The 17,161-nt window shown below is 41.5% G+C and overlaps 1 protein-coding gene, 1 long non-coding RNA gene and 1 pseudogene across 2 annotated transcripts in view; all 3 read right to left on the reverse strand.

Annotated features, from left to right (window-relative positions):
- Window positions 1–17,161, reverse strand: part of LOC109421075 (roundabout homolog 2-like) — a 379,914-nt gene that overhangs the window by 28,748 nt on the left and 334,005 nt on the right. The window contains exon 4 of the mRNA XM_029858753.2: window positions 6,538–6,691. Within this exon, the coding sequence (XP_029714613.1) occupies window positions 6,538–6,691 (154 nt within the window). The remainder of the gene's footprint in view (window positions 1–6,537; window positions 6,692–17,161) is intronic.
- On the reverse strand, window positions 13,362–14,141 carry LOC134289084 (uncharacterized). The gene is made up of 2 exons (XR_009998263.1): window positions 13,955–14,141; window positions 13,362–13,804 (listed from the first exon to the last, which is right to left on the reverse strand). It is a non-coding gene; the product is annotated as an uncharacterized LOC134289084 (long non-coding RNA).
- Window positions 14,150–15,996, reverse strand: LOC115257600 (uncharacterized; annotated as a pseudogene).

Here is a 17,161-nt window from a genome sequence, read left to right on the forward strand (position 1 = left end):
ACAACTCAAAAGCCTGCGGCGCACCTGGGAAAGGTTCGCGGCGCACCAGGGCGCCGCGGCGCACAGTTTGGGAAACACTGCCAATAGGAATCCCTGGAGGAACTCCTGGAGGAATCCCCGGAGGAATTCCTGGAGCAATTCCTGAAGGCATTCCTGGAGGATTTCCAACAGAAATCCTGGAGGATTTCCAGCAGAAATCCTGAAGGATTTCCAGCAGATATCCTGGAGGATTCCCAAGAGAAATCCTGGAGGATTTCAAGGAGAAATCCTGGTGGATTTCCAACATAAATCTAGGAGGATTTCTAAGAGAAATCCAGGAGGATTTCCAGCAGAAATCCTGGAGGATTTTCAGGAGAAATCCTGGAGGATTTCCAGGAGAAATCCTGGAGGATTTCCAGAAAAATCCTGGAGGATTTCCAGGAGAAATCCTAGAGGATTTCCAGGAGAAATCCTGGAGGATTTCCAGGAGAAATCCTGGAGGATTTCCAGGAAAAATCCTGGAGGATTTCCAGGAGAAATCCTGGAGGATTTCCAGGAGAAATCCTGGAGGATTTCCAGGAGAAATCCTGGAGGATTTCCAGGAGAAATCCTGCAGGATTTCCAGGACAAATCCTGCAGGATTTCCAGGAGAAATCCTGCAGGATTTCCAGGACAAATCCTGCAGGATTTCCAGGAGAAATCCTGCAGGATTTCCAGGACAAATCCTGGAGGATTTCCAGGAGAAATCCTGGAGGATTTCCAGGTGAAATCCTGGAGGATTTCCAGGAGAAATCCTAGAGGATTTCCAGGAGAAATCCTGGAGGATTGCCAGGAGAAATCCTGGAGGATTTCCAGGAGAAATCCTGGAGGATTTCCAGGAGAAATCCTGGAGGATTTCCAGGAGAAATCCTGCAGGATTTCCAGGAGAAATCCTGGAGGATTTAAAGCAGAAATCCTGGAGGATTTTCAGGAGAAATCCTGGAGGATTTTCAGGACAAATCCTGGAGGATTTGCAGCAGAAATCCTGGAGGATTTGCAGCAGAAATCCTGGAGGATTTCCAGAAGAAATCCTGGAGGATTTCCAGAAGAAATCCTGGAGGATTTCCAGAAGAAATCCTGGAGGATTTCCAGAAGAAATCCTGGAGGATTTTCAGGAGAAATCCTGGAGGATTTCCAGGAGAAATCCTGAAGGATTTTCATGAGAAATCTTGGAGGATTTCCAGGAGAAATCCTGGAGGATTTCCAGGAGAAATCCTGGAGGATTTCCAGGAGAAATCCTGGAGGATTTCCAGGAGAAATCCTGGAGGATTTCCAGGAGAAATCCTGGAGGATTTCCAGGAGAAATCCTGGAGGATTTCCAGGAGAAATCCTGGAGGATTTCCAGGAGAAATCCTGGAGGATTTCCAGGAGAAAGTCTGGAGGATTTCCAGGAGAAATCCTGGAGGATTTCCAGGAGAAATCCTGGAGGATTTCCAGGAGAAATCCTGGAGGATTTCCAGGAGAAATCCTGGAGGATTTCCAGGAGAAATCCTGGAGGATTTCCAGGAGAAATCCTGGAGGATTTCCAGGAGAAATCCTGGAGGATTTCCAGGAGAAATCCTGGAGGATTTCCAGGAGAAATCCTGGAGGATTTCCAGGAGAAATCCTGGAGGATTTCCAGGAGAAATCCTGGAGGATTTCCAGGAGAAATCCTGGAGGATTTCCAGGAGAAATCCTGGAGGATTTCCAGGAGAAATCCTGGAGGATTTCCAGGAGAAATCCTGGAGGATTTCCAGGAGAAATCCTGGAGGATTTCCAGGAGAAATCCTGGAGGATTTCCAGGAGAAATCCTGGAGGATTTTCAGGAGAAATCCTGGAGGATTTCCAGGAGAAATCCTGGAGGATTTCCAGGAGAAATCCTGGAAGATTTCCAGGAGAAATCCTGGAGGATTTCCAGGAGAAATCCTGGAGGATTTCCAGGAGAAATCCTGGAGGATTTCCAGCAGAAATCCTGGAGGATTTTCAGGAGAAATCCTAGAGGATTTTCAGGAGAAATCCTGGAGGATTTCCAGCAGAAATCCTGGAGGATTTTCAGGAGAAATCCTGGAGGATTTTCAGGAGAAATCCTGGAGGATTTCCAGCATAAATCCCGGAGGATCTTAAGCAGAAATCTCGGAGGATTTCCAGCAGAAATCCTGGAGGATTTCCAGCAGAAATCCTGGAGGGTTCCCAGCATAAATCCTGGAGGATTTCCAGCATAAATCCTGGAGGATTTTCAGCAGAAATCCCGGAGGATTTCCAGCAGACATCCTGGAGGATTTTCAGCAGAAATCCTGGAGGATTTCCAGCAGAAATCCTGGAGGATTTCCAGGAGAAATCCTGGAGGATTTCCAGGAGAAATCCTGGAGGATTTCCAGGAGAAATCCTGGAGGATTTCCAGGAGAAATCCTGGAGGATTTCCAGGAGAAATCCTGGAGGATTTCCAGGAGAAATCCTGGAGGATTTCCAGGAGAAATCCTGGAGGATTTCCAGCAGAAATCCTGGAGGATTTTCAGGAGAAATCCTGGAGGATTTTCAGGAGAAATCCTGGAGGATTTTCAGGAGAAATCCTGGAGGATTTTCAGGAGAAATCCTGGAGGATTTTCAGGAGAAATCCTGGAGGATTTTCAGGAGAAATCCTCGAGGATTTTCAGGAGAAATGCTGGAGGATTTGCAGCAGAAATCCTGGAGGATTTCCAGGAGAAATCCTGGAGGATTTTCAGCAGAAATCCTGGAGTATTTTCAGCAGAAATCCTGGAGGATTTCCAGCATAAATCCCGGAGGATCTTAAGCAGAAATCTCGGAGGATTTCCAGCAGAAATCCTGGAGGATTTCCAGCTGAAATCCTGGAGGATTTCCAGCAGAAATCCTGGAGGATTTCCAGCAGAAATCCTGGAGGGTTCCCAGCATAAATCCTGGAGGATTTCCAGCATAAATCATGGAGGATTTTCAGCAGAAATCCCGGAGGATTTCCAGCAGACATCCTGGAGGATTTTCAGCAGAAATCCTGTAGGATTTCCAGCAGAAATCCTTGAGGATTTCCAGCAGAAATCCTGGAGGATTTCCAGGAGAAACCCTGGACGATTTCCAGCATAAATCCTGGAGGATTTCCAGGAGAAATCCTGGAGGATTTCCAGCAGAAATCCTGGAGGATTTCCGGCAGAAATCATGGAGGATATCCAGGAGAAATCCTGGAGGATATCCAGGAGAAATCCTGGAGGATATCCAGGAGAAATTCTGGAGGATTTCCAGGAGAAATCCTGGAGGATTTCCAGGAGAAATCCTGGAGGATTTCCAGGAGAAATCCTGGAGGATTTCCAGGAGAAATCCTGGAGGATTTCCAGGAGAAATCCTGGAGGATTTCCAGGAGAAATCCTGGAGGATTTCCAGGAGAAATCCTGGAGGATTTCCAGGAGAAATCCTGGAGGATTTCCAGCAGAAATCCTGGAGGGTTCCCAGCATAAATCCTGGAGGATTTCCAGCATAAATCCTGAAGGATTTTCAGCAGAAATCCCGGAGGATTTCCAGCAGAAATCCTGGAGGATTTCCAGAAGAAATCCTGAAGGATTTCCAGAAGAAATCCTGGAGGATTTCCAGAAGAAATCCTGGAGGATTTTCAGGAGAAATCGTGGAGGGTTCCCAGCATAAATCCTGGAGGATTTCCAGCATAAATCCTGAAGGATTTTCAGCAGAAATCCCGGAGGATTTCCAGCAGAAATCCTGGAGGATTTCCAGAAGAAATCCTGGAGGATTTCCAGAAGAAATCCTGGAGGATTTCCAGGAGAAATCCTGGAGGATTTCCAGGAGAAATCCTGGAGGATTTCCAGGAGAAATCCTGGAGGATTTCCAGGAGAAATCCTGGAGGATTTCCAGGAGAAATCCTGGAGGATTTCCAGGAGAAATCCTGGAGGATTTCCAGGAGAAATCCTGCAGGATTTCCAGGAGAAATCTTGCAGGATTTCCAGGAGAAATCTTGCAGGATTTCCAGGAGAAATCCTGCAGGGTTTCCAGGAGAAATCCTGGAGGATTTTCAGGAGAAATCCTGGAAGATTTCCAGGAGAAATCCTGGAGGATTTCCAGCAGAAATCCTGGAGGGTTCCCAGCATAAATCCTGGAGGATTTCCAGGAGAAATCCTGAAGGATTTTCAGCAGAAATCCCGGAGGATTTCCAGCAGAAATCCTGGAGGATTTCCAGAAGAAATCCTGAAGGATTTCCAGAAGAAATCCTGGAGGATTTCCGATAGAAATCCTGGAGGATTTTCAGGAGAAATCCTGGAGGATGTCCAGGAGAAATCCTGAAGGATTTTCAGGAGAAATCCTGGAGGATTTCCAGGAGAAATCCTGGAGCATTTCCAGCAGAAATCCTGGAGGATTTCCGGCAGAAATCATGGAGGATATCCAGGAGAAATCCTGGAGGATATCCAGGAGAAATCCTGGAGGATTTCCAGGAGAAATCCTGGAGGATTTCCAGGAGAAATCCTGGAGGATTTCCAGGAGAAATCCTGGAGGATTTTCAGCAGAAATCCTGGAGGATTTCCAGCATAAATCCCGGAGGATCTTAAGCAGAAATCTCGGAGGATTTCCAGCAGAAATCCTGGAGGATTTCCAGCTGAAATCCTGGAGGATTTCCAGCAGAAATCCTGGAGGATTTCCAGAAGAAATCCTGAAGGATTTCCAGAAGAAATCCTGGAGGATTTCCGATAGAAATCCTGGAGGATTTTCAGGAGAAATCCTGGAGGATGTCCAGGAGAAATCCTGAAGGATTTTCAGGAGAAATCCTGGAGGATTTCCAGGAGAAATCCTGGAGCATTTCCAGCAGAAATCCTGGAGGATTTCCGGCAGAAATCATGGAGGATATCCAGGAGAAATCCTGGAGGATATCCAGGAGAAATCCTGGAGGATTTTCAGCAGAAATCCTGGAGGATTTCCAGGAGAAATCCTGGAGGATTTCCAGGAGAAATCCTGGAGGATTTTCAGCAGAAATCCTGGAGGATTTCCAGCATAAATCCCGGAGGATCTTAAGCAGAAATCCTGAAGGATTTCCAGCAGAAATCCTGGAGGATTTCCAGCTGAAATCCTGGAGGATTTCCAGCAGAAATCCTGGAGGATTTCCAGCAGAAATCCTGGAGGGTTCCCAGCATAAACCCTGGAGGATTTCCAGCATAAATCCTGGAGGATTTTCAGCAGAAATCCCGGAGGATTTCCAGCAGACATCCTGGAGGATTTTCAGCAGAAATCCTGGAGGATTTCCAGCAGAAATCCTGAAGGATTTCCAGCAGTAATCATGGAGGATTTCCAGGAGAAATCCTGGACGATTTCCAGCATAAATCCTGGAGGATTTCCAGGAGAAATCCTGGAGGATTTCCAGGAGATTTCCAGGAGAAATGGAGGATTTCCATGAGGGCCCATATAGCCGAGGCGGTAAACGCACGGGTATTCAGCATGACCATGCTGAGGGTGACGGGTTCGATTCCCGGTCGGTCCAGGATCTTTTCGTAAAGGAAATTTCCTTGACTTCCTTGGGCATAGAGTATCTTCGTGCCTGCCACACGATATACACATGCAAAAATGGTCATTGGCAGAGGAAGCTCTCAGTTAATAACTGTGGAAGTGCTCATAGAACACTAAGCTGAGAAGCAGGCTTTGTCCCAGTGAGGACGTTACGCCAAGAAGAGGAGAGGAGGAGGATTTCCAGCAGAAATCCTGGAGGATTTCCGAAAGAAATCCTGGAGGATTTCCAGGAGAAATCCTGGAAGATTTCCAGGAGATATCCTAGAGGATTTCCACGAGATATCCTGGAGGATTTCCAGCAGAAATCCTGGACGATTTCCAGCAGAAGTCCTGGCGGATTTCCAGCAGAAATCTTGGAGGATTGCCAGCAGAAATCCAGAAGGATTTCCAGCAGAAATCCTGGAGGATTTCCAGGACAAATCCTAGAAGATTTCTAGTACAAATCCTGGAGGATTTCCAAGAGAAATCCTGGAGGATTTTCATCAGAAATCCTGGAAGATTTTCAGCGGAATTCCTAGAGGATTTGCAAGAGAAATCCCTGAGGATTTCCATGAGAAACCCTGAAGGATTACTAAGAGAAATCCAGGAGGATTTTTAAGAAAAATCCTGCAGGATTTTCAGGAGAAGTCTTGGAGCATTGCCAGTAGAAATTCTGGAGGATTTCCAGAAGAAATTCTGTTGGATTTCCAGGAGAAATGCTTGAAGCTTGCCAGGTGAATCCTCCAGAATTTCCAGAAGAATCTAAAGTGATATCCAGGAGAATTTATGGAATTTCCAGTAAAAATTGTGAAGGAATTCCAGAAAATGTTCAGGAGAAATCCTAGAGCATTTCCAGAAGAATTCTTGGAAAATTTCCTGGAGGACGTCCAAGAGAAATTCTTGAGGATTTCCAGGAGATTCCAAGAGGATTTCAAGTAGAAATTGTGAGGATTCCAGGAGAAATCCTGAAGGACTTCTATGAGAAATCGTTGAAGCTTCGCAGGCAATCAAGAAGAAATTTCAGCATACTTAACATTCATTCCAACTCACCGTTTCGAACTGTTCAAATCCATCGTCTGTCCGTTTTTCCTCCAGAACACCACCGGTTCCGGATAGCCTCTGGGTGGTCCACATTCCAGCAGGGCCGTTTCTCCTTGTGCCACTCGAGTGTTCTGCGGCTCCAGTCGAAAATCTTCACGCAACACTGAAATAAAGAACCGAAACAAATAAAAAATGAATAACATTGATCGGGCAATGGTCAGCTGAATAAAGATCCCCTCCAAATTCGAAATTTTCCCCGCTAAACTGTAACACAATTGTCCGGCTTTCAAGTCCCCACCGTAAATTTACGATCCAATCGATGGTGGTAGGTAGCAGCAGTGCGGTAGATAAATGGCACTTCCGATGGCGGACTACTATCTCCAATTTCCCGTGACCGGAAAAGCGCGCTTTCGAATGTGCAGTCGCGTGATGCTCGGATTTAGATAAATTGTTCCCGGCACAATAATTCAATCGATTTTGTGCCCTACTGCTGCCGGCGTAGCAGGGTGAATCCGATGCCGGTATTTGGGTGGAAACCCGAGTAAGAAATAATATTGGGACAAAAATAAAATTTTATGGTAAAGGCCACCTCTACAGAACTGGTCTTCAAATAGAACTCTATGAAGAAGAAGAAGAAGGAAGATGGAAGAAGAAGAAGAAGAAGAAGAAGAATAAGAAGAGGAGAAAACTTTACGAAATAGTATCATTTTTTTTCATTTTTATTGATTTCTTCGACCAATCGGGAAATCCCCTCCAGCAAACAGGAACACGCACATTCCCCAACCATTAGGATTTCGTGGGTGCCAAATTTGACTCCAAAGCCAGCCCAGCTTTGCTCTACATCACCAGGCAAACAACACAAATTTCCGGTTGTATCACTCGTCGTCTGCAACCACGACAAAAATATAGAAAAAAACAGCCATGCAAACAACAAAGAACGGAAAACTCGCGGCTGCAGCTAACCTTGTGAGCAATTTGAGCGATTTTCGGTGTGAGGTCGTGTATCATGCCATCCAGCCCCAATGTTGACCCGGAAACTTCGGTTTCGCTTTCAATCAAAGAAAATTCTACCCAGCAACGAACGGTGACACACGTGTGTGGTTGGTTGCTCGGGTGGCGGCAACGATGTGATGCCTAACGGGGACGATTCGTCGTCGGTGCTCCCCAGTGCATTTATGGCTTTTTTGTGCGGGCCGAAGGCACGGTGGGAGAATTTCATAATTTGAGGATGTCAAAATATGCCGAAAATTCATTCATCTCGACAAAATTTCTTCCAGGTCATTATTTTTATTACATTTTATTTTAACGCTACGTAATTTATGGATGCTCCCTTACTAAAAGAATATGAACAGTTCTGGAAATCAAATTCAATCTAGGTTCAACATGACTTCACAATGCCTTCAGTCGTAAACTTAAACTTCATTATTGTTAACAATATTCTATTTTGTTTTGGTGCCTTTTCAGATAAATTGGACACACAGTCCCGGAACATCACTTGCCATTTCGTGTCGTGACCCCCAAAAACCGAGTGTAAATATCACACGATTCAACTTCCAATGATAGATTTCACATCTATACAGAATCTAGGCCGTGTCTCTGAGAAATATGGCCTCCTCATCTTCTTCGACGAAGCAAAACTTCACCGTTCATACACATGAGACCTACGACAGGGGCGCTAGGCTATCTATATGCCTACATATATCCAAGTGAACGTCACAAACAACAGCACGGAGACTTTCTTGCTGTCTTCTAGAGTCTGACATCGAGCCTTGCACTGTAGGTAAACGCCAGTCAGTAGGACACCACATGAAAACGAAAAGGAAACCGAAAAAAAGGACCGCATTAAAGGAAAACAGATAGATCCTTGGTACGGCGATGGATGGAGAAGTCAATCGACATGTATCTGTCGATCATCATTACCATGAAATATGGCACACACCATACCACCGGATGGCACACGGGAATCACGCAAACGATGTGAGTCAGGGATCGCATTTTCTTGAAGGATGTCAGAAAAAGAACAGCGGATGGAACGATGCATGTTTGTGAGTTGAATGGATCAGAAATCAGAAGAGTACATATTTCAATTGGTTCAATAGGTAGGGTTTACAACAGATCTGACAGCCATCAACGGTATTACATATAATTCACCAATCTTTTTCCTCTACAAAACCAATTCTCGTCGCCAATAAAAACAAATGCCGAGACTGAACGAAAAATTGGAAAAATACTGAATATTTAATAATATGAAGTCTTGAACGATTAAGTTAAATTAAGTTAAGTTAAACCTGAAATTCGGTAAAAAAAATACTTAGAATACCTACATTACAACACTTACAGCATGATAAAGAAAGTAACTGAACCGTTCGACTTAGTATTCATTATCGTTGATTTTGCCGCAATCAATACATATGTTTGACATTTCAAGGCATTATCGCTCCTTTCATTAGCGCCTTCTGGTTTTCGAACTTGAATCTCATTGATTAGAGAAGTTTTGATTTAGATTTTGGGACGATTTGGGGGTCTCAGGGACATTTTAGGGGATCTAAGGGAACCTGAGGGGTTTCAGTGGGCTTCAGGGGCTTTTAAGAGGGGTAAAAACCCCCGCTAACCGGGTCCTTCTTTCACAACTATATCGCTGCTTCGACTCTTAGATGTCAATCTCCCGCACTCTTGCGGACCACGAAAAACAAATGTGAGTACAGTAAGGTTTTTTTACTCGGGGGATACACACCACGTAAAAAAAACTCAGTTCAGAATTAAGAAAAAAACGAGTAAAAAAATCACATCATTATGCAAAAAGTGTCAGGCCATTCGGCCGAAGGTCGTTAGGCCGAAGGCCATTCGGCCGAAGGTCATTAGGCCGAAGGTCATTAGGCCGAATGGTCATTAGGCCGAACGGTCATTAGGCCGAATGGTCATCAGGCCGAATGGTCATTGAGTCTTCTTCTTGCCGTTACGTCCCCACTGAGACAAAGCCTGCTTCTCAGCTTAGTGTTCTATGAATACTTCCACAGTTATGAACTGAGAGCTTCCTCTGCAAATGACCATTTTGCATGTGTGTATCGTGTGACAGGCACGAAGATACTTTATTGATGCTGAATCTACTGATATTTTACCCATGAATTTTTCCTTCTTTTAAATTAGGCTGTTCTTTCTAGTATCATAGCTAAAATAGTTTTTGGCGCTGAAACTGCTGATATCCAATTCATAAAATTTTCCTTCTTTAAAACATAGGCTATTCTTTCTAGTTTCATTGTTAAACTAGTTTTTGGCAAAAATCGTTGGAAAAGGTAAAAACAACGGCTAACTTTCAATTCGTCCTGATGACCATTCGGCCTAATGACCATTCGGCCTAATGACCATTCGGCCTAATGACCTTCGGCCTAATTGCCTTCGGCCTAATGACCCAGCATCGACTTAAATGGAGGTTTCAGTGTATGCATCCACCCCACCCCGTTGCATAAGAAGAGGTTCCAGTGCACTGCAGTGTATAAATGCAAACTCAATGAGAGCTTCGTATATATGGTTGAAACTGTTTTTTTTAATATTTGACATTTCTAGTCAAATTCTAGTGAATTTCTAGGGTATCCATTATGGAAATATCTCATGAACTTAATTTTTAATTCTCAGAGAAACCCGGTTTATGGCGAATTCAAAATTCAGTCCTCTCGAAGTAAACTCTGAAGAATTCCAAAATTCTTATCTAATGACAGCACTGCTAAAATTTCAAGGCAAATGCATGCACAATTTTAGGTGTTTTCACCGGAAGAATCCTGGACAAATCTTCACATGTACTCTAACAGGAAATTAAAGCTTTTATTCATAAAAAATCATATAAAGAATTTGTGTAGCGATAATTGGTGTAAATCACTGGAAAAAATCTCTTATTACTCTCACAATCCCATTCACATTAGCTCTCACTCACGCTGTAGGAAGTTGTCCTGTAGGAATCCCTGATGGGGTCCTTATAGAAATCACGAAAAGAATCTCGAATGAAAGTTCGGCAGAACTACCTGAAAGAATAATTGAAGAAATCCCGATAGAAATGTCGCAAAAATCGGAATGAAACCCCAGTAAGAATCCTAGAACTAATACCTATCTGAAAGAGAAATCTGTGAAGCAATACTGGCAGCTAGCCCTTAAGTGATCCTTAATTTCCCAATGGAATATCTGATAGAATCCTGAGTGGATTAAAATTTCGTGAAGGAATCACTGGCAAAATCAATGAAAAATCACGTGAGAAATCCCCTAGCAGGCATCCAAGCACGTACACTGTGAAGAACTCCATCAGGATTTCCTGAATATATCGCGGCAGAAATCTTCAGAAGGATTGCAGGAAGAATCTGTAAAGTAATCCTAGCATGAATCCCTGAAGAAATGCCGTCTAGAATTTCTGAAAAAAATCCTTACAGGATATTCTACAGCAAGTTATTCCTGAAGGAATTCTGTAGGGAATACCTGATGGAATCCTTAAAGGAATAATGGGAGTATTCCTTTCAGGAAGCTGAGCAGGAATCCCTGAATTAAACATATCAGAAATCCCGGAAGGAATTATTCAAGAAATCCCCGAAAAGAAACCTCGTGAAGAGTTTTTGAAGGAATTGCATCAGAAATTTATGCACGAATACTTGAAAAATTTAGGATTGCTGTAAGAAATCTAGAAAGAAATCTATATTCTTTCATTTTCGAGTGGAGCCCCTTAAGGAATCACAGCAGGAATTCTGAAAATAATGTTTGAAGGAATTCAAGCATGAATCCCTGAAGAATAACTAAAAGTATCCTCTCAAGATTTTCTAAATAAATTTGTGCAGTAATTCCTGAAGAGATCTCGGAAGCAATCCTTACAGGAATTCCGGAAAGATCATCTGAAAGAATCCCGGCTGGGAGAAGAACGCCTAAAGAAATCTTAGAATGAATTCTTGAAGGTATCTCGAGAAAATCTCATCTCATTTTGTCACTCTATATTCTAACTATAGAGTAATGCGGGGCAAAAGTTCGCACGGGGCAAAAGTTCGCAGTGGATCTTTTTCTGCGCACGAGTGAAGAGCCCAAGCAAACCTGTATGGGTTCGACACATAATCAGGACAGCTACTCATCTATAAAAATTGGAACGATTTCGTCATGCAGTAGCATAGTTATGCAAAAAAATGTGTTTTAAGCTATTTTGATGTAATTTTTGGACTTTTTGGAATAAGAATTTGCAATAACTGAAAGAAGAAGAATTACATAATCTCTTGATGTCGGAGAATCGTCATTCCATAGCAGTTCGAGAGGTGCACTCGAATAAACAAAAAACTTCTAGTGCATCTTGTAGGAAGGAACATTCATTTGAAAGTTCTTGGCTGTTTAAAGACACGGACACCGTCTTCAGCCAGAGGCTGTACAGACTGAACGAAACATAACACTAGACATACGGGGCATGCACCAGTGGATACGGAGAAGAAACTATTCTCACGAAAAGTTTTATCGCCCGGAGCGGGAATCGAACCCTCACCCCACAGCATGGTGCGATAAAAAGCTTGGTGACCCTAACCGCACGGCTACGAGGATCCACAATTGTTGTCGGGAGTATTGTGTTGATTTACTTTTAGGGGGTCTTTCATGGCTTAGCTTGTAAAATTACTGTTATAATTCATGACCATAATGATGGAAGTTAAATTCAATAACGATCCCTTTCAATAGTTTTGCAGCATATTTAATTTTTTTTTTCGAGTATTTTGTGTGACACTTACCTGTATTTTGACAACTTCAGTAACGTTGGAAAGGACAGCACTTAGATAATAGCTGTGGAAGTATTCATGAAATACACTGTATATAAAAGCTGAGAACACCCTGTGTTCCAGTTGATACGTAATACCAGAAATGGAAAGAAACACACTTCTAGCCATAGTGAAAGAATGAACATAAATAAACATGAAAAAAAAAATGAACTTCACGGCTATAAACTACTTTTCACAACGTGCGAACTTTTGCCCCGCAGAATGCGAACTTTTGCCCCCAGTATGGGGCAAAAGTTCGCACTTGAGTACTAGTATTGAAAATTGTATTACTAGAATTACACAAGGAACTCGAAAAAATCTAGTACTACGTATTGAAGGTAACATGATAGGGGCCCGTTTAATGAGAAAAACGGATAATATTTTCTTTTTGTTTAATATTTATTTGATAAAGACTGTTAGGTGCGAACTTTTGCCCCGCACTACTCTACTCTCTACCGCACCATACCACAGTGGCCGAAAGCTGGACAAAACCTCAAAAATCGACTTCAATATTTTATTTTTCTAATATTTTTCTTCCATTATAGATACTTCAACTAAGAAAACCCCAAATTTTCAAGAGATTTGGTCGAAAATTGAGTCTTGTAGATTTTTTCAAAGTTGAAGTTTTATGTGCTACAATATTAGTATTTATTGTCTTAATTTTATGAGCTTCCTTCATGAGTTCGTTGTAAAAGTTAGGAAGACTTGAATAATGTGACAATATTTTTTGTGTTTTTGGGTATGAATAACCATTACAATTCAGGGATTGTTTGGAATTCAATCACAAAATTATTATGTTTTTACAATATGCAAACATACTGACTTTTATGAAATTTTGAAGAAAAACTTCGCATTAAAGAGATCCAGTACTTGTTTAGGAATCATCAGAAAACGACGCCGTATCCCGGATCTGACGTGCAATTTTGTCTAGTTTTTGGCTACATAGGTCACTGTTTGCGCATTTTTGCGCTAAGCGCGAATTTTTTTTTCTATTAGGTCACAATGGAGCCGCATGGTTGTGGAGGAAGTGATATTGTTTGAAGTTTAAATTTTATCTTTACATAGTTCAAATTGACTTCAGAATACTAACAATTTAGTGTAATTTTCATTCTTGTAAGAGACTTTCACCAAGTCAGATGGTCAAAAGAGAGGGGGGGTGTCTGAAAATGTAATAATGTAATGGCCACAGTTTTAACATTTTTTTTATTATTTATTTTTAAATATTATTTTATTTTTTGACAGAAAAAAAAAACACAAGAAGGTGGATGCTCTAGTTTAAAACAGTAAGCTGGAGAGGAAAGGAGTGATGACTAAGTATGAATAAGCCTTTATTTTCTTAGACACTACCCACATGCTGCTTCACCAGATACAACTAACTCTTTTAATCTTCAAAATAAAAGAAAGACAAAAACAACCGTGAAAACATGTCAAAATAACTACAAACCATTGCTCATTGATTTTCTTAAACTGGTTGTTTCTTCGATTCATCTTAATCGTTATAGTTGCTCAACAACCTTTTTTATTCTTTATCACTTAACCTAATTTACAGGGAAAAGCAACTGACGAAAAATTGCAAGTGCCGGGGCTGGGAATCAAACCCATGACCATCCGCATATGAAGCGAACATGTGACCAACTACGCCACGGGCCCCGGCACTCAACAACCTTGGAAGCAATCTCTTCACGAACTTCTATCGAACTTTCAATATATAGTGACACAAATTCATCGACATCTACGTGTTTCTTTTCTACACGCACATCGCTACAGTTCACAGCAACAATCATCTATAAAATATAAAAGGAATTCACTAAACGGCGTTAAACGCTACGTTAAATATTTTTTTGCGTAAACGTCGCGAGTTGAAAGTTCTCGGATGGAAGTTTCTTTTTAAAAAAAGCTACTTGACTACCCTAAAGCCGAAATCGAACTAAACCTTTATTACAATATTTCAATTAATCACACTTCATTTGCCTGCATTAGCACTTTTCGTCGTCGCATGTCCACAGCTGGCCCGCGCCGATGACCGATGGTTGCCATCCGCCCGTATGCCGTCGTCAGCAATCTCCATTGTATCCATTCTGGCGGCTCCGTTGCCAACTTGTTGCAGCAAAGTCGTCAGCATTCTTTTAGCGCCAATTGGGTAGCTCCGTTGCTAACTCGTCCCTTCCTGAGAGATGAGGTTCCGTTCGAATCACGTCCATTAGAGTCAAAGGTCTGATCCTGGGTTGAATGTCTACCACTGGTTCCTGTGTGGCTATGGCATTAGATGCTTGTATCTTTACAGTGGCTGATCTGTGGGAGAAAACTTTGAAAAAAACTGCAATGCCGATTATCATGCAGGGAAACGAAACGATTCCCCCGAAAACGGGCCAAGAGGGCCACTTGATACTGAAGCTAGTGTTGTTCAATCGAATATAATCCATCTCCTTTCTCATCTCCAGATGTAGGCTGTGCAAATGCTCCAAACTTAGGTTTGCTATTGTAAACTGTTTCTGTATTGATATTCCGTCCAAAGGCAGCTGAATTGGGCTTTCAGCCATATTCTGAATTGTGTTTGAATAGCTGATGTTGTTGATCGTTACTTCGCAGTTGTGAAATGATATAAGAAATGTTCCCGTTAAAGCACGATTTCTGATTCCACAATTCGATGAAAAAGAAACGTTTTGGTTTGTATTCAGGATAATGTTTCCGTCGTTTATAGGGATAACTTCCTCATCAGATGGGTTCATGGTGTAGTTGCAACTAGCTTGTTGTTCAGAGAGAAGATTTGGAACACAGCTGGAGTCATCGAATTCCGTCTCATGGACTTTGTATATGAACGATTCCAATGAATTTACGATGTAGTTACCGGTATGATGATTCAAATAATTCCTTTTTGCCAAGTGTATTTGTTTATGATTAGATGTTATAGGGTAGACGTGAATCTTGTTGAAAATCCTCTTGTCTAAGATGGGTGTTTTTATTAGAAGGGCCAATTCCTTGGTGTTGGTTGCGATCGTTGTATCTGCAAAACTCAGTGCTTCCAAGACGTTATGAAGTGTAATATTTTGTTTTGATAAATCTTGATACAAAACATCTATTTCATTTTGACTAAGTATTTTTTCGTTTAAAATTCCTAATTTGGCAAGAGTTCGACAATGTGTGCTAATTTTTCTGCTAGATACTTTAAGTTAAGGAAAATGTTAATCGAATAGATTTCCGAAGATTTGGAATTTGAGAGATCTATGGCATCCTTTGTTTTGAAAACTAATTCTTTCATTTGCAGATTAAGTGCTCTGTTTATTCTAATCTGTTCCTTATTATTAGTGATAAGTTGGTTTATCGAAGAATTTATGATCTTTAAATCATTCGCGTCCGGGCTACCGGCAATAAATTTCCATCCCGTACCTAGGCTGTTCCAACGTTTCTGTCTTCTTGAAGGAGACATATTTTTGAGTGTTTGATGAATCTCATCGAATTTTTGGAGAATTAGTTCTGTAAACTGGTTGTATTTTAATTGTTCAAATTGGACTCTGAGATTTGCTACATGATTTCCTAAAGAGGTAATGTTAAAATGGTGAATGTAATAATAGGATGATAACTGTATCCTTGCTGAACCGGAGTGAAATATTACAACTGGCAAGTGATCGATTCGGCTAATATCTACTCTACTACTTATAACAATGCTTAGGAATATGAAAACTCTGAAAAATAAAATGAGGGAATGGAGAAGTTAGATCTTTCTGACTTTGATATCGTTTTTGTGTACTTTCCTTCCATCATCCATAGTAACCGTACTGTTATTAACGTGTTTAATCTTGTTTTTCTTGAATCGCGGTTTATGTTTCATCCTCTGTCTAGCGTTTTCGTACACTTCTTGATTGCATTCCAGTTCTACGGATTTCTTTGACGGCAGGGACTATATCGACAGCAGCTCTTGAATCAATGCATTTTATTTGGGCAAATTTGGAAAATTTGTCGATATATGTAAGGAAGTGATGGTTCTCAAGGAAAAGGATATCGATATGGGCAATCTTGAAAGGGGCATCTGGAATTGGAGTGGCTTGGATTGGAAATTTAATAGGATTACGGTTGTATTTATTTTCGTGGCAAATTTGGCAATTAGTAACAAAATCCTTCAACTTTTGGGAAAGTTTTGGAAAGTAAAACTTCCTCAATAGTTGTAGCTTATTTTCTTCAGCTCCCCGATGAGCTCTGTAATGCTCTTGTCGTATGATATTCCACTGTTCGTCCTCTTGTGGTACATCTTGAAGCATCGTCTGGCTAAAGCGGATTTTTAACACTCTCTTTGAGCCAAAATGTTTTTTGTAAATTTCTTGAATTTTTCCCATCAAGGGTTCTGTTGTTAATAATCCGTTAACCTTAGATACATCAAAATGGTTCTTCAGAACCTGTAATAGATAATCATCATTAAGATTGGATGTAGAAATAACTACTCTAGTGTAACTAGGAAAAGGGTTGGATATTGTTACTTTGTCTGTTCCTTCTTGCAAAATTACTTGGTGTTTAAAGACATTAATAGGTGCTTCAGTGGATTCAATATAAAAATCATCGCTATTTTCTGCAGAATTTTGGGTTCCTGTCATGGAACAAACAATTCTGCTTATGGCATCCGCAACCACGTTTGTTTTTCCGGGTTTGTATATAATTTCAAAATCGTGTTCTTCTAAGTAAGCTTTCCATCTCTTAAGCTTTGCGTTCGTATTCTTAGGAGACAATGCAAAAGTGAGAGGTTGGTGATCGGTTAATATCTTAAACTTTGCTCCATACAAATAGTTTCTAAAGGTTTGAAGTGCCCAGTAAATTGCAAGCATTTCTTTCTCGGGTACCGAACATCCCTCTTCTGTTTTTAATAGGGTTCTAGATGCGAA

The sequence above is a fragment of the Aedes albopictus genome, chromosome 2, assembly GCF_035046485.1.
Source record: "Aedes albopictus strain Foshan chromosome 2, AalbF5, whole genome shotgun sequence".
Taxonomy (NCBI): Eukaryota; Metazoa; Arthropoda; class Insecta; order Diptera; family Culicidae; genus Aedes; species Aedes albopictus.